The sequence below is a fragment of the Diadema setosum genome, chromosome 1 (assembly GCF_964275005.1).
Source record: "Diadema setosum chromosome 1, eeDiaSeto1, whole genome shotgun sequence".
NCBI lineage: Eukaryota > Metazoa > Echinodermata > Echinoidea > Diadematoida > Diadematidae > Diadema > Diadema setosum.
Window position 1 is genome coordinate 38,065,414 of NC_092685.1, and position 23,603 is coordinate 38,089,016.

Here is a 23,603-nt window from a genome sequence, read left to right on the forward strand (position 1 = left end):
ATCCTCAATGGGTTAAGGTACAATTCGTAAGGCCTGATTACTGTGTTGGGGGGGGGGGGGTAAATTGCATCAAATTTTCCGTGGATAGATAGCTACGTTTATTCCATGAAAGAAGAACATAAGAGAGCACTCATGATAGGATTTGTCTTTCTTTCTTTCTTTCTTTTTCAAATGTAATGAATTCAAATCAGAGGCAAATAACAAAAATATCAAACTCAAAGATCATATATCTTTTTGCCTTGCCTAAGCGACAGTTTGTGTAGTATGCATACAGCATGCTGCAAAGAAAGAAAGAAAAAAAAAAAAGGTACTCAATTCGTTTAATCCTAAAAATATTACTTCAATATTTCTTGAAATGACTGATATATGCCACAAATCTGTACTCAACCATGCAATGAGTGGGCTTTTCAGGTTCTGCCACCACATATCCATTTGGAATCAGGCCTTCATAGGTGCATATATCGCAGAGTCAACTAATGGGCACCCTGTAAAATCTGCTGGGATTATCAAATACACAGGCTCTCTTGACCCTGTCTTCTCTCTCTTGGTTTCATTTTGTTGTTGTTGTTGTTGTTGCCTATTAACATAGCAGCTAAAATGTGAAGCACCATTTACCTTCCTGCGTTGAGACAAACTGGTTTTGATACGTATCTGTATTTCATCAACCCAAGCAGAAAATGTCACAGGGTTGGAAAAAAAACTTACCGAAAGAAAATCCTCTTATGAGGGCTGGTACTCAATTTTATTAGTTGTACTGCTGTGATGTATTACATGGAGGGTGAATGAAGCCACACCGCAAACAAAGAAACCATGATACAGTACATTGTATATGCCTCTTCGGCTGCGTTCATCAACTTCCTCATGTTTGAAATGCATTTCAATACCCACTATCGAAATGTGTTTGCAAATGCATTTCAGATCATGTTTCTCGAATTGTTGCATTTTGATATCAACTCCGCTGGGACTCGACTGGGAGGCCGTACCACTGCGCAACTCCATTGCGCAGTTTCACCCAAGGAGCGGAGATGTGTTGTTGGCAGTGGTTGGTGTGAGCAGGTCCAAGATGTAAACATGTTTTAAAACAACTTTGCATGTATCAACTCTAAAGAAATATGTTTCTGGCTCGCATTTACAATTGCACTATTTTCAAATAAAGCAACATAACATCAGGACAAAATATCTTTTCAATACCCCCTACACCACTGGACTGATGAGATCGCTTATTGTCCCATTTTTATTTTTCATTTTCATCAGTCATGCTTTGTTGATATCTGTAGCTGCATTTCAGAGAAGTTCATGATGCCTAAATCACTTTGTTTTTGGCAATTCTTCATATTAGATATTTTTTCAAAGATTATATCAACTTGTTACTGCTCAGAAGGGGGCTAGAAGAAAGTGCTCTGTATTTCTGAAACAGTCTATACTCTCCTCATTTCACTTTGATAGTGTGTAGCTGCTTCTGTTTGGCAATATCTAACCATGCTGCCAAACTACCTCACAGATTTATTTCTCCACCTCAATTCTAAGAACTTTGACAAATTACATATGTTGCATTTTTTTTTCTTTTTCTTCCATTTTTGGTGCACCTTAATGTTCACATCTTATCTCTGTTGTTCCATTTACTACTGCAAATTATTAAATCTTGCATCAGTGTTATGTTGTTTTCTGTTTGTTTGTTTGTTTGTTTTCCTGCCAGCTCTATGGCAATGGTTTATACAAAGGGAATGAAGCTAGCCATGCTATATTCCTTCCTCTAAGTAATATTGTCAATGAGAAGATCCAAAATTATGTCAATACAGCTACACAGTATTTTGCATTTAAAAAACCCTCCTGCTTCTCCTCAGTAACAATATGCTCTGTTAACTCTTTATGTGCCATGGTGGAAACCCCCTGTGTGCCATGTTATTCTGAGACACAAAGGTAGTGTCATGCTTGGAGAAAGAATTCTGTTTTTCCGATTTGTATAACTTCAACAAATTTCTGTTGAGATGGGCATGATAGTAGGCAAAGTCAAAGAGGAATACCAAGCTTTGTTACTATATAAACCTTATTGTATAAGACGAATCTATTTTCAATTTTTTCTTTTGAATGACCAGTTGCTACATTACTGTAAAGGCATGACTTTTGCACATAAAATCGTGACAGAAACTTAGAATGTACGAGCAAATCTAGTTGGAAACATCGCTTGATAGTCGACCACCACATAGAATGCAAGTCGTATATAAGAGGAACAAAAGCATGAGAAACGCTTTCATTGTGCCGCGGGCTTAGCAGTAATTAGCGGTTTATCGATCGGTCTTGGCGGCTTTGTTTGTTGAGCAGAATATGCGAAGTTGGCACGCCGTCGACTGAGTCGGACGTGCGAACTTGGCACATAAAGAGTTAATAAAGGAAAACAATTACTATGTCATTCTGTCACATACACATACAGCATCTGAAACAAACACATATCATTTCTCCACTGTGTCTCAGTTTTCACCCTCCGCAGTATAAAAAGTGGGCGGAAGTACCTGGTATTCAGTGCTACAAAAGAAGCACACAACAGAATAGCCAGAAATTAAATGAATAAGCACTGGGTGAAGTCAATTTGAAAGAGGTATAAAACAAAAAAAATGAAAATGCGCGACTGTCGGAATTGCTGATCTCTGACAGAGAAGACCCCTGGCAGTAAAAAAACACCCACTGTCTTTCATAAGTTAACCCTCTTCAAACTACCGTATGACTGTAAAATACAATTTTCAAACAAAACAGTATAGTTATTAGTGGTAATGACCGACTTTTATGCAGCCAGTTTCTGCGACGAACTTTGATCAAGCACTGCAGGGGCAAGGCACTAGAATCGTCCTTGTCCTTGTATCAAAACCTTCCCTTTGTCCATCCACATAAAACTACGAGATGAAGTTGTTCGAGAGTGTAAATAAATAACCTACCCTAGCTTGTCAGGTATCCATTACATATTAAAGGGATGGTACAGCTAATACTGCTAGTATCTCATAAACCATCTTTTTTTGTGTCCTCAAACTGTTCTTTCAGATGTAAAGAACGGCAGTCCGATTTCCACGGTGAGTTTGTGTTGTCTTATCATGGCTTGCAGTCTTAAGCAAAACTACAGGTACCAGGAAATATTGATGGGTTCCTTTTAAGTTTGCATGCTTCAGCCACTCATGCCCCAATTTTCCCAAATGACATTCTTGCTTGGAGAGATGACTTAATTCAACTGTTCTACTTATACGCAGATTAAGCTCCAATAAATGCCAGTTTATTGCGGACGCACCTTCGGTCTTCAAAGTGTGTGTATTCCTCCAAGCAATAAAAAAACAACAAAAAAAACCTCACGTTTGCAATTTATTGCAGGATGCAGAAGTAGGTTGGATATTTCGAAACGGTAGTAACCCCATGCACAAGTGTATGACCTACATATTCTCCGGGCCTTGCAAACTGCCTGTTTACACGCTCAATTAGTCTCTCGCCTTTGCATTTCTAACCGCCCTTCTCTCTCGCGGGCTTGCTGTAGTTGGCTACTGCAGACATGTATGCTGCAAGTTGTCGAATCGATAATTAACCAGGACATCTTTCACGAAAAAAGTGGAGGGCATCTTTGCAATACAAATCTACATATTTTCTGAAGCCATTATATGATATCATCTCTTGACAAGGATTGCCAGACAAGCTGAGGAGGCATCACGTCAACCTCCATCTAAAGACAATGAGCACGAACATTTCATAAAGGTCAATAAAGCCCAAAAATGCAGATAGAGTGAATGCAGCAATATTAATAGAACATATGAGTGAAGTATGAGGGAAATCAGATATTCTGTTCAAAAGTTGTAATAATTACTTAATTTTAATTTTTAAAATTTTGCTACAACATTCGCTGGATGAGAAGACTACAACAATTTGTGATGTCACACATGGAAAACGATTTAAAGAAAAAGCAATCCGGATGAAATGAGACGTGCATGATGCGTTTTGGAAAGTTGTGGTGTGTGGGATATTATACACAAACCACTGCCAATGTACTGATGCAAGATGTAATGTTCTACAATTGTTTAAAATTCATAATGAAATGAAGAACAAGTAAAAATACCCTTTCTTGCTTGCTGGCATGTAAAGAAAATTTAACCTGGGACTACAAGCTCTCCCCCCTTTTCAATCATCCTGATCAGATGATCAGCATTTTTCTACTTCTAGTGACAGCATTGAGGGCAGTATAAATGCACATCATATCACAGCGATCAGCATTTATGTCCCAACTTTGTTCAGACAGTGATCCATAACTTTGACGATAAGCTCGTAGTTAAGTATGGGGCGCCAAGTGTCGCATGTCTCTTTTGTCACCAAATAACAATTTCTGATATTGTTATTCTGTTGACAAGTGACAACGTCAATTTCTACAACGAAATGACAATTTGTTGACTTAATTAATAATTTCATCACAAAATGACAATTTTGTCACCCTTCATTGACAAAACTGACATTGTCACTTATCAACAAAATTTTCGGCATTTCTGATATTGTTTTTTCGTCAACGTCAACGAGTGTACAATTTCCTTATCAGGAATGAGACCATGCGACACTTGGTGTCCCATACTTAGCTACAAGCTTATCCTCAAGTTTAATAGGGATTACGGTCTGAACATAACTAATGTAGACAACCACTGTGACATCAGTTTCTGGGTATTCATTACCCTTGTAGCTCCTATTACAAGACAGTCTCTTTATCATGCACATCTTGCCCTACTTCACCGTCTTTTGAAATACCATGTACAGTACAGCTCATCTGCTGACTACTTTTTCTCAATTTTTGCCGTTTCCATAAGCAGATAAAACACAGCCTCCTACTACATAGGACTTTAACAGGAGGGGGGAAAAAAGAAAGACAAATAGAAAGAAAGAAATGGCTGTCTTTCTCCGATATCCTTGAAGGATGCTTTGCCATCCAACAGATATTAACAAAAAATGAACACAGGCGGAACGCTTTCCTCCTAATATTCCCTGCTGGGTAGTTGATGATGATCTATAATCTGACAAGCACCGGTGGTACAGATGCCAGAGCCATCTTCAAATGAAATTTTATGGCCTTTGGGAGGGCATAATAGGCATATGTGGAGCGGGGAAAACTTCCTCAACTTCCCTTGTGCCACACAGCCAAATAACCTCCTTGAAACAGTATACTGCATGGAACCTGCTCTTTGCTGCCACTGCAGTGTTAAAGAGGACTGGTGAAATCATTTGAAATGGAAGCTATTTCAATCTGGATCGGATTCGGAACGTAGTAGGTTTTTGTGACTTTTGTGATTTGAAAGCCACAAATATTTATTTCCCAAGAAATTGTCTGGTTTCTTTCTCTTTTTTTTTTTGTGGGGGGGGGGTAAAAATTAGTGATTACTTTTACTCCTGTACATTCCAATACAGTGTAAAACAAAGTAGAAAACACACACACTTAAATGGACTGGCTTCAGACAACATACCCTAGAAAGTGACAACAAAGATGTTTTTTTTCAAGGGAAGACAGCTAAGCACATTGAGTGCAACTTGGTGATTTTTGTTGATGATGTTGTTGGTGGGGGGGGGGGGCAGTCAGTTGCTTTCAACAATCAACACTTACCTCAATACTATAACTGTACAATGTATATCATATCGTTACAAATCATATCAAAGCAGTACAGTACATTTGTCAAAATACTTATAATGGTTTAATAGTTCTGTCTGTTTATTTTTTTTTTATTATATTCTCCATGATTCTCTACGTATTCATCCAGCAGTAATGTTTTTGTCATTCAGAGCTTTGCTTTGAGATCCAATTCTATACATCTCAAAAATACATCCAACTCCACAAGCATGGTGGATGATTTCCCCTCTTTTTTTCCTTCATTTTTTTTTTTTTGGGGGGGGGGGGGGGAGGGAGGGAACGAACATACTGCTTGAGCCCGACTGTTCTACAATTATTTGATTGCATGCAGACCCCTTTCCTTCTTTTTCTTTCTGACTAAAAAGAGAGTATAAACCTGGGAGACTACCAGTCTCGATCAAAGTATTGAAACAGAAATATGATAGATTAATGACAGATGAGGTAAGTGGATAGAGGAACTACCACACTCATCATCATTCAAACAGCAGTGAGTCATCAGGCTCATTCACATATGCCGAAAAAGCGTGAGTCGAACCATAATTCAAATAATTTCTTCTGCACTCTGGTTCACATACACATATACTTAGGCGAGAAAAAATTGGTAATCTAAATTGCATCAGCTCACTAAGAAAAACCACAATTCAAATGGCATCAGTTCGAGAGAGGTCAAAATGCGCATGAGAGAGTGTTGGGGTTTGACCTGACTTTGACCTAACTGTACGGCACACCTTGCATCATGGGATATGAAAAATTTCAATTTCACATAGCTGTCATACACACCTCAAATAATCGCAACTATTCAGAAAAAGCGTGACTATTTCTGAAATGTCGTACTTTTATTGGTACGTGGATTGAATCTCAGTTATAGTTGTGATTATCGTGTCCACATACATAAAATCATACAAGTTTTTCACAGCCCAAAATAATTGCAACTTTTGGCAGCTGTGTGAATGGGCCTATCATACAAGGCATTTTGTGGGTATGACAAAGAGTAGCCTTTTTTTTGGTCATGTGATCATGCCATCATTTGCATATGAAATGATTCCGAGGATGTCCTGTACCATATGGAATATATCACTCATGATGTACTGGAGATTATCATGATCTAGTGAGGAGGAAGGCCCTTCAGTACTGCATTACATATTTCTCCAATTGTCTTAAAAAAAAAAAAAAAAATCAAAGATTCAGGGTCCGGCTATTTCAGCATCACCTACTTCATTTGAAGCAGTTGCAAGAATCTGGGTCAGATTTTTCTTCTGATGACAAAGACATAGTTATGTGCACAAACACACAAACTCCTCAGTACTCCCACAGTTTCCTTTGTTACAGTTCTCAAAGGTTCACAGCATGCAAAAGTGCAGAGAGGCACTCTTGTGAATATCACAGCCAGTGTTATTGTACGTGTGTATCAATGTATGTCTGTTATCACCACACATTATGGCAATGTCTGAGGAGGCGGTATGCACATGGTCTTCACCAAGACGAGTGTTTTCATTTCACTCAGAGCTGTTTCATTCCCATGATCTCAGATGTCTGGGGATATGGCATTTGTATAACAAACTATTCTGACAATATGTAGCCAATTTTTCTTGAAGTCTGGTTTCCATGCCAAAGCCATAATCATCTAGAAGGTACAATCAGGGATTTTCCCATTTCTCTTTGCAATTCTAGATAGTGAAAAAAAAAATACTGATTTGGGTGTGCAATGGGATTTTTTTTTCTCAGCATTGGGAGAGCTTGCAAATAAGCTGTAAGATTTTCTTCTGCTTTAAATGCCTGTTTACACTATCAGTCTAGTCTGCAAGTAATCCGACCAGGAAATATGCTTGGTTCAAACTCAAATGTCATTATTCATAGGTTCCCAGGAAAGTGGGTGTCTTCTACAGTTACAGATGTAAGGCGCAATTCTCCATCATCACTTAGCACAAAAAAACAAACATGTCCACTGACTTTTAAAACCACAATTTTGTTACTGTGAAACCACCCACAATTTTTTTTTTTTTTTTAAGAGTTTTTATCATATTTCACAGAGAGCCTTCGAGAAGACATTTTAAGATTTCAAAATTCTGTAATGTAAGTCACAAAGATGGAATGGAAACTTACGTCATGCTATGTTTCGCCGATTAACAATCATTCCAGTTTTGTGATTTATAAGAATTTGGAGACTTCGACTGGATGAATATCAATCTACATCAGTTTATTCGACATTTAATGATGCACTTGAAATCAAGCAGGTGAGTGTTGGACAAAAACACAAACAATTCTACTAGTCAAATATTTTTGTAAAAATATAAATGTCTCCCCACAGGATGTACTAACATTGAGAGGAGCTCACAAAATAACACAATCCACACTTTTGAAATTTATACCTGGTTTCATCTAAATCTAATTTATAAATTGCTGTAACACTTCAATGAAATCCCTGACAGCTTACACTTTCTCAACCAGATACATCTGTTTCCAAAATGATATCACTCCTGGTGAAGTGATATAACCACAGGGGCTCGAAAGAGCAGATATTGGCCAGTGATCCAATGTTTGGAGTATATGGATCTACCTGCAGATCAGCAAGCATCATGATGTTTTGACCTTACGATAAATATTCTCAAAACCATCCCACCAAATATTTGATCTTCGTACGCTTTGACCTAGCGATATTAGCAGTCAAGAGATATTCTCAAAACCATCCTGTATTTGATCTTTGTCGGTGTATACCCTGGTACCTGTATGTTGATGGCAAGCTAGGGTTGGCATGAGTTCTTCCCCTGCTGATGGGGGTTGTGGTGGGGTGGGGTAGGGAGGGGGAGGGGTGGTAGAAGACAGTTGATAAAGAGTATCATCTCTATTCTCGAAACCATCCTGTATTTGATCTTTGCCGGTGTATACCCTGGTACCCGTACGTTGATGGCAAGCTAGGGTTGACATGAGTTCTTCCCCTGCTGATGGGGGTTGTGGTGGGGTGGGGTAGGGAGGGGGAGGGGTGGTAGAAGACAGTTGATATAGAGAGTCACCTCTATTCTCGAAACCATCTTGTATTTTTAAATCTTTGTCGGTGTATACCTGTACGCTGATGGCGAGCTACGGTTGGCATGAGTTTTTCCCCTCGTTGATGGGGGTGGGGCGGTAGAAGAGAGTTGATCTAGAGTGTCATCTCAGATTTAGAGTGACGCTCTCAGGTGAAAGGACTTGGCTTGTGCACACAAACAGGATGCCTTTGTTCTCCCTTCCTCTCTCTCATCCCCGTCCCAGTCTTGCGGAGTCAGCTCTCTAACCACCCATTTTTCTCATCCACAAATCATGTCTCTTCTAAACACATGATTCTGAGAACTGGTGTGGGTGTTTACATGGATACGCAATGAACTTGTCTGTCTGTCCATGGTGTTGACTGATGGGCATTCTAAAACAACACAGTAAGGTTAATTGACTGGGTTCCCACTTTCCCATAACTTCTTGTATGAACACATGTATGTAGTGCATTTCTGTTGGATGCAGTTTTGATGAACATTTTGCACAGAAAACTATTTTATCTCATAATGAAGACTTTGTCACATAAAGAAAAAAAAAAAGAAGGATTTCGAAACCTGAACACACCATTAACATTGTTGAGATGGGGGACCTCTAAGTGCATATTTACATTACCATACAAAACAATTTTCCATTTTCAAAGATATCAGAGAAATGTAACTCACCACAGAATGCCTAACAGGAAGTCTTCTGATCTGAGATTCAACAAATGCCATTCTTATGCTAATTTGCATCTGAAGATTGAATTTCTTGGAAATGGCAAAGGCTCTGGCAGAGAACACCTCTAGCTGTGAAGCCCAGCAAACATATGGCTTACATGATGAAAAAGTAGGGTACTCGTATTTCGAGAACTGCTCATATAAGCAACCTGAATAATAAATTATGGAGATGCCCATGATCCATCTTTGAAAAGGATTTCAACCCTTCCCTCCCCCCCCCCCCAAAAAAAAAAATGGTAATGAAATAAAGAAATTCCCCCCCCCAAAAAAAAAAAAGAAAGAAGTGATTTATATTGTCAGATTTATAGCGTAGCTTTCCTGAAAAAAAAAGAAACAAACAAAATATGTATAGAAGAGACAACTTGCAAGAGTATGTGATAACATTAGGAGAGAACAGCAAGCCCTTTCATAACTTTATTTAAAAAAAAAAAATCATATCTGTAATCTTGTGATAACTGTTGTATCCATGCATGCTTTATTCCTTATCACCTCATTCAATTCTTAAACTGCACAGTTGTTATTCTTCTTCTTCTTCTATAATGGCTCTGGAACATTACTGGCAAAGTAAGGTAATGCCTGGTGTAAAGCATCGAAAATCTCTAAACAAGATTCAGCATGGATACAGAAAATAGGGCAAGTTTTGTGTGACTTGTTTACTTGGATTCATTTTCACAAGTCCACAAAATCAACAATATTTGCAAGTTGATGCAATCGGTATGCTGACACCGCTGCTATCCTGTTCTTCTGTACACACACAAAATTGTCTTCAGAATCCTACTCCATTGGATGATACATGCATCCAGCAAAAACTGACCTGTCAAAACAGGAAATAGTGTTGAAACTTATTTTGATTTCATTTACACTCACAAATAACTTATCATTCCGTTTCTGTCTGTTGTTGTTTTTTTTTTTTTTTATACAATCCACTTGTATGAGAAATCTGATGTCCTGGTACATGCCTTGCTCTACAGATAGAACAGCTGCAAACTATGTATGCACACTACAAAACTTACTAGAACGTTGCATGAGCAAAAATCTTTGCTCAGTAACCAGTGGTCTTCAAGCGCTATCCTGAATGAAACAGAGAAGACTGTGAAGAGTTCAAGAGGGACAAGGAGATAATAATACGACAAAAAACAAACAAACATACAAACAAACCAAACTGAGCATTAGGAGAGATAGGTCTGGCATCCCATTTGTGGGAAAGCATCAAAATGCTCTGAAAACAACAAGTACTAAGTTTCAAACCTATATCACCTCCTGCACATCAAATTTCCTCCAAGGATGACAAGCTCATTAATTCTCAAGTCCAATCACACTGAACTCATGTCAAACCCACTTATCAGCCTCTGTAACCTCTGACCTGCACTGGGTACACCTTGATAATCAATCATCACCCATCCACCCAGAAAGGGGGGGGGGGGTGGGGGGGGGGGGAGGGAGGGGAAGAAGAAAGGAACCTTCGAGATTCTGCCCAAGACAAACTTTAGGCTCCGGAAAAGAGCCGTGATGGAACCATGAGCAGATTCACAGCAAGAAAACCAGCAGTATGGATCGTGGTTTGATCACAGATGAATGCATCTATCCCTGCTCATTGTCTGGTCACATACTGTGCCTGGTAACGCTTTCATACAGAGACTGCTGACAAGATCTTCCACATTGCAAAAGTTTCACAGATCAAACCAGATGCATCTTAAAGCAGCAGTAAATTCTCTACATCCTCTACAAAGTGTTCTGTCAATTTCACAGATCATACAACGTGCACTGATTTCAAGCTCGGAATTCTAGCCCATTTCCTCACATACAAGCATTTGCTTATGCTACTGTAAAAGTGGAAATTTTCGCAGTGTTGAAATTTTGCACATTTCGCGCAATTAGAAACTAGCACAAAAATAAAAGCACACAAATGTTTTTGCTTGTCATATGTTCCTGTAGTTAATATCTTGATATCGCAGAATTAAAAACATGTGAAACTCTTCTTACCCGGCCAAGCGCGAAAAATAAGTTGCACTGATTTCAAGCTCGGAATTCTAGCCCATTTCCTCACATACAAGCATTTGCTTATGCTACTGTAAAAGTGGAAATTTTCGCAGTGTTGAAATTTTGCACATTTCGCGCAATTAGAAACTAGCACAAAAATAAAAGCACACAAATGTTTTTGCTTGTCATATGTTCCTGTAGTTAATATCTTGATATCGCAGAATTAAAAACATGTGAAACTCTTCTTACCCGGCCAAGCGCGAAAAATAAGTTGCGCAAAAATAGCCACTTTTACAGTAAATCTACATTTAAATATGCACTTAAAGCTGCTATAAATTGTCTACTTATCCCTTACAAGCACCACAGATATCACAGACTAAAAATTACACATTTTTCAGAGACTCCAACTTTCCCACTTTTGGCGGGAGATTTCCCGCTTTGGGGCCATTTTTACAAAAGCCTCCCGCTCTCCCACATGAGTTTGAATTTCTCCCACTCTAGCCGTGTGTCTCACGCTTAAGATGTATTTTCCTATGGGGCACAGAATCACTTTTCTTTAATTTGTCTCCCTCTGTACAAATGAAATTAGTAAGATCGCAACTGCTGATCTACATTTTTAACAAACTCTCTTTGATAATCTCTTGCCATCATGAATTTTCTTCCACTTTAATAAAATTAAACTTTTTCTCACCTAACCAACTCTTTAAAAAAAGAATTACATAAAGAAAAAATAATAATATTCAAGAACTTCATCATTTGATTAAAGCTCATTCAGTTTTTATACACATGTTTGTTTAAAAATAAGGCTACGATATCACCAGAGTGCATTTATAACCCTAGAACTGGAGCTGGCCGCAAGAAATATTGCGCTAATGCTTAGTTGTGATGTGTGTGTAACGCACACAATATTGTGCGCATATTCGCATGATCAGAGTCTCCTGTTTCTTCTGGGGCCCCAGGCAGGAGAATTTCCAGCTAGTTTAAGAGAAGCTTGGGGCTGGAGTCTCCTATTTAAATGACATCTGAAAGAGGTGCCCCACACTCTCCCTGTGAAATCAACGTGAAGATACAAAGCAACATTAATGCCATTTTGCGAATTACATGCTGCTTTCCATTAGAAAGAAGCAGCATGAAATTTCACATCCTGATCGAGGAAGAAGGCCCTCGGTTGACGTGATTAAGTTTCTATCCTTTTCCTTCCCCTACGACCAGCTGTATCCACTTACCGCCACCAGCTGAGAAATGATATGTATCAAACATGCTTCTTGGTCAACAGCCAAATAACGAAATCTGTCACGAAGGTCTGTCTACATACTGTGACTATCTCTGTAATTGATAAACATACTTAATGTGCATACAGCCTCTTAAAGACTCCCGCCACGTGAAGGACATTTGTTTGGGCTACATGATAGATACACTGTTAATGAACATTATATATCGCAACTACTTTCATCTCAGAAGGTCCTTACCACTCCACATAAGGACAATATTCTTTGAGCGGGTTGATGTTCTGTAATGATACATCACTTGATGCAACTGATTAAACGAGGAGCGATATTTGTCCCTGGCCCCGGGATGCACTCAAGTCACAACCACTGCACGTGCACATGCGAGAATAAATCTAGTCTATACCTATTGTTTGTGCACACATGCGGCCGATGCTTTACTAGTATCGATACATATGGACCCTATAATTACACATGCAACAAGCATTGTGCATATGCCTATCACTAAAATGCAACCAACAAAAGTTGCCCATAGAATTGAAACGCCTGACAAATGTTTTGTAAATGCCACTGATTCTTGGTTTTCCCCTCACGGAAATCCAAACCATACTTTAGATATTTCATTGGCATACGGCTTTGAGCTAAATCAACCCGGCAGTCCCGATGCCCTTTAAAGCTAAAAATGGTGATGTGGGGAAAAGTGTGGATTTAAGTTTATGCAAGAAAGTTGAATTTATTCTGATTTGTACTCAAAACAGAGTTTACAATGAAGACACTTGCATGGGTCCAATGCAATATACTGAATTTCAATTTGAATGGACAAACCTCATGTGATCCACCAAAGGAATCACTCTAATAGGTTATACAGTACAGCAAACATATGGAAAGAAACTTCAAACTTCAGTTGGGATTTATACTGCATAATGGCCCACTTTTTTTCACAGAAGTTTGCCTTGTCAATTTTTTGTGTGGTTGGTTTTTTTTTTTCTTAACACTGGACTACATCTTTAATAACAGCATGATGCAGGAGTGTCACAGGTATCACAGGGTTTCCAGTATTTCAATAGAACAAAATTCCATGATTTTTCCCTGATGAAGTCTTTAAATTCCATGAAAATCATTTCAGCTCATTTCCAGTTTCACATGTTTTTGATGTTGTAGCATTGAACTATTTGAACATAATGTTGTGCTCTTCATGTAACAGAGGAGAGAATGGGGTATGAAGAACTTGCTTAGTTCTCAGAAAGGAAGGTGAAGGGGGGAAGGACAAGCAAGGAAGTGCTGATGGATGTATACGCACGCACTCATCCCAAGGAGCATGGGAAGAACATTCGCCGGGGCTTATCCTGTCACTCCAGGCTCTCAGAATTTGTTTTCTACTCAAATAAATGATGAGACCTGGTAATGGCACACGACACACTCAATCCCCTCTACTCCTACAACACGTCAGCCAGCCTGAGTTACCCCCCTCCCCCTCCCTCCCCCCAACACCTCCTCTATCCCTCCTGTTACCCCCTCCCTGGAGTCAAGAGTTCAAGTTGGAGGTACAGCTGAGAGCAAACTCACTCTTGGAGCATCCCTCAGGACATGGGCAAGCCAGCCCCTGGATCTGAAGTGGAATTTGGAAACTTAACTCAAACAAAGTCATCCCCTTCAACTCACTGTGGGACTCCTGCAGAAAAAAAGTTCCCTTGCATGTTCGATGGATGTATCGCTGCTGAATTGGCTTTGCGAAACCTTTTCAAGATATAATGTAAAACTGGGGGAGGGGTCAAGATCATTCACCTGCACTGTAAGACCGACAGCTACTTTGATGGGTTATATGAACACAGACGTTTTCTGAAGAAAGACAAAGAATTGGCAATAAAAAAGATCCCTTTATTTGTCTCGGTTCTTTTTCTTGTGTACTTTCCTTTTCACTCTGTCAGATCTTCATATGCACCATGAGATAACAATACATGCTGCAGTTGATTCAAAGTGAATCTGAAATTTCATAATGCCGCAGCAGTCACTGACCTGGTCTAAGATTCTCTCCCCGGGGCAAAAATCAGAACAACTCACAGTTACAAACAAACAAGCCAACAAGCAAATCACGTACTGATTTCAAAACCTGCGATCAACAGAATACACTAGACACAGAAAATATGCTCTGAAATCAGATGGAAATTGTACCCCCCCCCCCCCACATACACACAGAGGCACACATGAGTTCCAAATTGCAGTATGATCATTACTGTTCAAAAGTGCTTGCACTTTCAGTTCAGATCGTCAATACCGGTTTGAGACAATGAACGGCACACGATTCACTATTAAACTACTTCCTCCTTTCGTGGAACACCGAGGAACATTGCGCAGCTGCATTCAAGCCGGGGTAAACATGACGGACACGTCAGAGTCATTCTCCGAGTTCGAATTTCCACAGGCATTAAGGCAGCTGTCTTGAGATGACATTCATTGAAAACAAATGCAATGGTTTTCAAGTAGATGACTTTGAGATGCTAAGAAAGCCTTTGTGTATTACATTAAAAAAAAAAAATAAATAACATAATCCTACACCTGTATTCCATCAAACAGCTACACAAAATCAAAATAAAAGATCCATCAATACATAACTGGTTTACCATTAATGATTACCATGTCAGACAATATATTGTCGCTGGGGTGACAAGACCTTGTACCTCAAATTTTGGTAAAAATGACATTTTTTTTTTGTCTATGGTCATATAATCAGTTAAGTGATGTCCTGTCTAAATCCTAGCTGTCTTACCCCCAAAATGAAGCCACCAAGGCATGTTTAAGGAAAGGCAATCCCATTTCATATATTGCTTTGGCTGCCATATATCTATTTCATTTTTATTTATTTATAATTATTACTATTATTGTATTTTATTTTTTTTTTTTTGCTCTCCTGAACATTTGACATTTTGTAGATACAAGATTTTGTTGATGCGATATTTCAGTAAAGGTTATATACACATATTTTAGTTAAAGGTAATGTATCTCCTATTCAGGAGGCTGTTCTTCAAACACTGACAGTTGGGATAACAATCAACTACAGGAAGTTACCTCATTGAACATAGCTGCCAATATGTCTGTGCACAATTTGCTAATCATTCTCATGAAAATTACTAGTAATAGTGGGTTGTTTTGCATACAAGCAAACAGTATATTCATATTTTTTTTTTAAGTTACTAATAGAGCAGAATCTTAAGACACCAAAACAGTAGCCATGTGCTGAAATTACTAATAGTTGGCAGCTATGACTGAATATGACAGTTTTGAAAATCTTTGAGGAGAGAATCTCATTGGGAGCATGCTAACACAAAGACACATTAATAATTACAATATCAAAAACATTGTAGGGAGACTATAACGTCTCACTATCAAGTGATATGTGTATGTTATCATCCTAGAAAGAAATTCTAGAAACACATGCACTTCCTCAAAGCAAAAGGCAGTTAGATGAATCTGCACGACACAGAGTGATTTAAGCCCTGGTTTTAAATATCAAGACAATTATACAAGATTGGCATGTTGAAATAACTGCAGCTCCCACAGCCACAGCAAACATGCTGCCAGGTAACCTGTTGTTTCGTACACACTGCCACAGTACCTGCAATCATTTAGAGTTACTATCGTAAAGTGCTACATGTATAAGGAACACAGATAATCATTATCAAATCCAGAGCAGTACAGACTCAAGAAACTGGACAAGCATTTTACTTGAGAGCTGTTATCTTAACTGCCACTGCTGTAGCTCATACTCTGCGGCAACATGGAACCTGAGACGAGATGCGTGAGTGATTTGGACAGGAAGAACTAACATGCTGAAATGCAGCACTGCCACAACTCTGTGAATCCAGCAAACATTCTGCACCTGAAGGATGGAGATTTCATATGTAGGCATTTTCTATAGCTGCATTCACAGACAGGAGTTAACCGTTTTTTGCATTGTGATGCAAAACTCCATTTTATTTGCCATCATTCACACATGGCAAAAAAAAAAAAAGGAAAAATCACTCGGTTGCAGATGACGTGCTTTCAATCTCCAGAAAGCGCATGCCTGAACAATGACAAGAGCACGACCTCGTGCACCACCGTGTGCAGACCTAGTATGTGTGCCGAGTTGCATTGTAAGATATTTTTTAAAAATTAATGATAATGAATGTTGGGTTTTTTTTTTGTGTGTGTGTGTGTGTGCTGGTCACACAAGCTACCCAGGACAAATTATCGCAAGAGTTTTAGAAATATCAAGCAGGACTCACTGTCGCATTCTGATGCATATCACAAGAGTTCATGATTTTTTTCGTGTGTGTCCACACACACAAATCATCAGTTTTCACATCACGTCATAAAAAAACAATTTACACAAAACAAATAATATCGGGTGTGTGTGTGAATATATTTAGAGACTGACCTGCAAGGTCCACCACCTGAAGTAAATTGCGCTTAAGCACTTTGGATAATTGGCTTATTTGATCATGACCACTGCCATATTAGCTGATGAGATGTGAGCTCTAGTGGTATGCCCTTCAGCCTAATCAAATAGCTTTTACAGGGCTTGCCTGGAAATGGTGTCTAATTCCCAATGGTCAATTCACACGACCTTCACTCTTGTATTAGTCTTCTCTATCGTATCCTATTCTCCTGAATTCTTGCCTGGCTATTTAAACATTGGATGTTGAGAAAAAGGTATGCTTCATACCACGCAAGCTGTATTCATGGAAGTGTCTGGGGAAAGATACCCTAGGAGACTACATCTAATGAACTTATCCAATTAGAACATATATCAATCCATCTATCATTGTACCACCACAATATCATCAATGCATTTTGCACAGCTTATCTATAAAGTTCCACAGATTTATAAGTATCTTCACCAAATCTGTTCACAATCACTGACTGATTTAATAGGAAATAGAACAAATTGTAATAGACAAAGGCTATGTATTTCTTTCATATAGGCTTATGTGTTTTATAGCGCTTTCTTTTCCTCAGCTCAGAAAGAACAGAGACCATGTTTGCGTTTTAACGTGGTACAAATGGATAGGCAAATGCCCAAGATGTACATTCATGTCTAGTGTTCCAAAGAGTGGAATAAAGATAATTACTTGCAAACAAACATATATGCAAATACCCTAATATTCTGAAATATCATCTTGATATAATATCAATTACGGAGCAATACGCAGCCCTACAACCGAGCTGAACAGCAAAGTCCAACTGAAAAATGCATAATTACATAAAGCCGAAGCAGAGGTGAAGAATACACTTCAGGCAGTCATGGTCAGAGGAGGCTCAGGCAAGGCATGTGGGACCTCACCCCGACTCAAAGTCGGGTGCCGAGTGCCATGCCTGTGATGAATCATGCCAACCAGTAAACATTGTGTGCCCTCTCCCTGACCTTAGTTTCAATGCAAGAGCATCAGTCATTTACACACTAAAACCTTCACAGTACAACTCTTCAACAGGCCAGCATACCCTCTCATGACATATAAATAGGCCATTTGGGTCTCCTGTTTGCGGAGATAGTCCAGACTAGATGTGATTGATTAGCCCTAAAATTCTGCATGTAAAGCGAACTTTTGACACTGAGCACATTGTATGTGTGGCTGTAAAAAATGGCATCTGTTCTGGATGATTAATTTCACTGTAACTATCATTTTAAAAAAAAATCCAGACTGATTTATTTCTCTTTTTTTTCCCTCACACAAACACACCAACGAGAGTGTAGAAATACCACTTCAGCAAAATGAAATGAGGCTATGTCAACATGGAGGATGGTACATGAGATGCTGAATATGTGGATTCATAACATTTGAGAGACCGTGAAAAAAAAAGAAAAAAAAAGCTCACATTTTCAAACTCCAAATCTCTGAGAACGCAAGATATCAAAGGCAGCTGCCAGTCAGCATCAAGAGGTAAAACTGCACCACCGCTGTCACAAAATTGCTAGTAAGCGATACGTCAATGCACGCTCTGCAGCTGCTCATGGCGAAGGAAGGGTACAGCACTTCACACCACTACGCATCACGTGTTCATTATTACCAAACCTCGGGCAACACTCCTGCTCTGATCATTCAGCTTTCTACCTGAACTATATTTTGATCACAATGAGACAGCAGTGAATTTTAGGAACAGGAAATTGCCCCTCAGACAGGAAGATTGAGGGCATGACACTTTGTAATCATGATTTTGCCTTCATCTACAGCAAAATTTTCTCTTAACATTTTTTTTTCTCTCTCTCAACCACAACCACAATGAATAGATTGAAATAATTCATGGTTAATGAACGCGAGATATCTGTCACCTGTCTTTTGCCCTTGTGGCATAGTTGTCCATCACTTTCTTGCGTAGCATCAGACCCTCAGCCACAGGTGAGTTCTCCCCAGCTCCATACTCGGCCTCTTTGTCTGAGAAAGAGTCCTCATCAGAGAGACAAGCATCCGCATACATCAGTTTCTGGACACGCCCTAGTCTGCTCGCCCCAGGGTCTGCATCTTGTGTGGCATCCACACAGCCCACTCGACGATGTCTCTGAGGTCTGCGGTGGACACGACTTTGTGCCAGTCCCTCCAGACGAATGTTCGGTCCTTCTGATGCATCCCTCGCACTTGTGGGGTTCAACTGAGGTTTGCCTCTCTGGGGATATAAGATAAGTCTATCACCAGGTTTGCGAAGTCCGGCTTTCGCATCTTGTTTGAGGTTCCCGGTAGTGCGAAGTCCTTGGCGGTCAACAATACTGTCAGAGAGGTGCTGTTCAATGATAGCACGTTCTTGCATCTTACTTACAGTATCCTCTTCACTATTTTGCTCTACCATGCTCTCATTCTCACTGTGCTGGTGAGGTCTGGTTTGAGGTTGCGCAGGTGGTCTTGCAGCCCCCTTTCGGAAGGTATTGGCAAAGGCAACTCGTCGTAATTCTTCTTCATCTTCAGAAGATGTCCACCCATCCTCCAGAGTTTCAAGACTGCCTTCATCCAGTGGCTGAATATCCTGGAAGTCTTCATCATCTGTGTCATCAATATCATAATCAGTTTCTCCCAGTTCACTGTCAAAGTTGCTTTCTGACGATAAAGACACTGGCTTGTCACAATATTTTTCCCTTCCCCCACAAAATTGCAAGTCTCGATTAGAGTCAAAGTCATCAGTTGCCACTTCACATGAGCCATCCTTCTTCATGTCATTGCCAACTGCTACCTCTTGTTTGGTCTCAAAGAAATCAGACTCTAGACCAACTGCCTCTATACCTACAGGGGAGGTTTCTCCCATCAAGGATTCTACTTCTGGAATGTGGCATTTGGTGATTTTTCCATCACCCACAGTGACGGGACTGCCCTGGTTGTCATCACGGTTAGAGTCGTTCGAGTTGTTGGAGGAGCATGCCTGCTGTGGTGTGTTACGTTGATACTGTACAACATGATCACCCTTGCCTGCAGGAGTCTTCCCGTTGGTTCCTATGTCTCCATACCTATCCTGTACTGTGCCAACACCCTTCCCTTGGAAGGAGGATCTGCTGCTGCTGCTGGTCCAATACCCACTGACTCGGGGGCTGTTCTTTGACTTCTGTTCTGCATCGAGGGAGGGTGTCCCTTGTCCCAGGAGAGTATCATTCATGCCAAACCTGGGAAGGCTGCTGCTGTTGCCTGCAGCATCGAGGGCATTTCTGCACTGCAGTTCGTTGATCACATCTCCATAAAGCCTCTGGCAGGATGACGACACTTCACAATTCCCCCGTTGCTGCGGGCTACTCTTACACAGGCAAGAAGAAGCCTGGCTTGTGGTGTCCGACGCATGGTAATCCCAGGGATACCTCTGCAGTTGCTCTCTTGCTTGGTGCCTAGCTCTCAGCTCTTGCCATGCAGTATGAGGCTTCTTGGAACCATCTGGCCGTGGGGAATCCACACTGAGCTCACTTATGTCTTCGTTGGAATCAGAGAGAGGACCTGCAGACTCCTGGTTTTCTTCCATGTTCTCCAATGTGGACCCCGCATCCTTGGTCATTATGGAAGGGAGAGTCTCCTGACTGATGCTGTGAGAACTGGTTCTCTGGAGAAGAACGGTATCCTCCCCTGCTGTGATGAGGACTGATTTGGCAACAGAACATGTGGTGTAGCTCTGTGTCCCCCTCGACTTGTCATCCTCACCTTGCTGATTAAACTGCCTCTGCGTCAGAACAACAGATGTCTCTTTTGTTCCTCTTGGCCGGTGAGTATCCCTCTCTGATGCAAGAGATGGACGATTGAAGGCAATCTCTCTAATGGCATTCAGCAGTTGGGCCTTGGTCTGCATTAAGTGGGAAGAGAGAAGTATTATTCAAAACTCAATTCAACATATGTATGGAGCTGAGCGTGTGCCATGCCACAATTAGGACAGGTACTGCGTCGCAAAATGGTTTTGAATCTGTAGGCTCTACCTATCTACACATCAAGAATCATGCCTCATTCAACATATTCATACGGATGTGGTCAACTGGTTTTGCCACTTCATTCTGAAAGAAGGAATCCACATTGTTTGAGGCTTTCACGTAAAACCCTCCTTTATCACAGTCAATTCAGAAATATTTGTTCTACATGTTTTACACACTTGGAAAAAAGCAAAAACTTTTCATATATATCTCATCTGAAATAACAATTCATCCATATGAAAACAAATCTAACCTGGCAATTATATAAGGTGAACAAACTGGAGCAAAAGCAAGGAATTTGTGTAAAATTAGGGGGAAATGTACAAATGTATCATCTCTGACATGGCTAAATAGCCACTGAGAAGAAACTCCCTTGACTATCCACTGTTTTGTTCACGAGGTATTATTTGTCTCAAATCTTCCTTTGACCTGTTTGATGGCTGACATTACAGGTTACCCATTATATCTCTAATGCAAAGTCCTAAATGAAATGTGTCCTTCAAGAAAATATTGCAACAATAACATTTTATAGCATACAGAACAACATAATTCTTTATCATTGTTTGTTTGATGCTCACAGAATAGCACATTACATACTTACAGACAAGCAAACCATTTTCATTATCATCTTTCATTTCATCAAATGCATTTTATCAAATGACAAATTTACTGACTTTGCTCTGTCTTTCACAAACTTCACTGACAATAAAAATTTCAGGTGAATTTTCTTTCATGCAAACAAGGTCACGTGAAGCAAACACAAGACATTTCATTCCCCTATGATATATAATTTACTGAATGTACACATTGCAACAATTCATTCTCACAAGCCTGCGTACTGAATTTGAACAGCAACAGCTGCAGAGCATTATGCATGAGAGCACAAGGCAACACAGTGAGCTACATTAAACACCCCTGGGATTTGTCATAAATCATACATCTGACATTTAACAGGTTCATACCTGCAACTCCACTTCCCTTGAATCTGCCCGTTCAGGTTTAACCAGTTTTGCCTGTACAAATGAAAACAAGATGATGTGATTACCCACCGCTATGCCACTTCTTTCCGATCCATCGCACAACATTAGTTTATTTTCCTGAAGCGTATACTCCTCTCTACCCACAGCATCAGAGATGTGATAGTATACAAATGATGCACAGGATAGAGTGCGTTAGTGGAGGCGTAGCGCACTCGAGGGTATTTACAATTGTGAAACATGCACGAGGCGAAGCCGAGTGCATGTTGCACTACATTGTAAATACCTGAGAGTGAGCTGCATCTCCACTAACGCCACGAAATAATCCTGTGCATCATTTTTTTTTATAAAATGGGTCGAAAACTAAAAACATTTTTCACGTACCTTTGTGGATTAAGATGTCCGAAGATGTTCGTCCCAAACACGTCGCACTCGGTAATCCATAAGTACTGTACATATAAGAGTATACGTACGCCACACATGTTATGCACACAAGAAAGGCCGGCCGGCCGGCAGCCCGAACTAAAAGTTGTTTACAGGATTGACAGCGCGTATAGTAGCGCGCGACGCACTTGTAACAACTGATTGAGTGCGCGCTGCTAGCGCAAACATTGTGACGTACGTCGGCCGTGGAGCCGGATGTTAGTGAGAAATTAATACAAGCACACGTGACTCATTTCAGCGCTTCCAATTGGCTACATTCTTGTACCCATTTTATAAAACCTGCCATACAGCTAAAACTGAAAGCACATTGAGATCACTAGATAGTTTTTGTTTTTGTTATCTTTACTGTTTTCCATTATCTAACAACAGTCTTGCAATGCATCTTCAGAAAAGTTCAATTTTAAGCATCTTCAAATGGTGGATATATACTGCAGCTTCAAAAACTACCTACTTCAAGAGAACATAAATGGGCATACTTTGTCCATATATTTCTCTTGTGTTAATTGCAAATCAAGTTCTCTTCACATTTCATAGCTGGCAAGTTCATAAAATTGGCTTTATATAAGCTGGCAAGTGCATAAAATTGGACCCCATGCCCACAGGAGAGAAAATGGAAAGGCAAAACTATAAAGCCAGACACTACAAGTGACAGCTTGAGGGCAAGCCAGTTGTGGTCACTGACTAATTATGGCCGCTCAAGGCCGAGGGCTGGCATGACATGAAATGATGAAACAGCTGGTCACTGCAGATGACTGTACACACACACACACACACACACACACACACACACTCAAATGTGCATGCACATAAACACAAACACAGACACACAGCGACACATAGACACACATACACACCAACACACATGAGGTAGGAGGAGTAAATGCTGCTAGTCATGAGATCCACATGTGCGTGCGTGTGAAAGCCTCATCATGACATCTGCCACGAGGACAGACCAGATGATGGTTGGGACTCCCTTTCCGCACTTCCGCGATCGGTGGACTACGCGTCACTCTGCGGCAAAAAAAACAAGCTCACCCTAAACATGGATGTAAAGTTCTCCACATGTCTATCGAAATACAGCAGAAAGTAATGCTCTGGACATAACAGCCTGTCTTCCACATTGTGACAGCATAACAGGGTTGAAGAATGTGTTATGTTACTTTCCTTTTCCTTGAGCTCAGCAATGGAAAAAAA

At 40.0% G+C, this 23,603-nt stretch overlaps 1 protein-coding gene across 1 annotated transcript in view; it reads right to left on the bottom strand.

Annotated features, from left to right (window-relative positions):
- LOC140235188 (uncharacterized) overlaps nucleotides 1–23,603 on the bottom strand; it is a 75,674-nt gene that overhangs the window by 42,081 nt on the left and 9,990 nt on the right. Inside the window, exons 8-9 of the mRNA XM_072315257.1 lie at nucleotides 21,951–22,001; nucleotides 18,892–20,867 (exon numbers count right to left, since the gene is read on the bottom strand). Of these exons, the coding sequence (XP_072171358.1) occupies nucleotides 18,892–20,867; nucleotides 21,951–22,001 (2,027 nt within the window). The remainder of the gene's footprint in view (nucleotides 1–18,891; nucleotides 20,868–21,950; nucleotides 22,002–23,603) is intronic.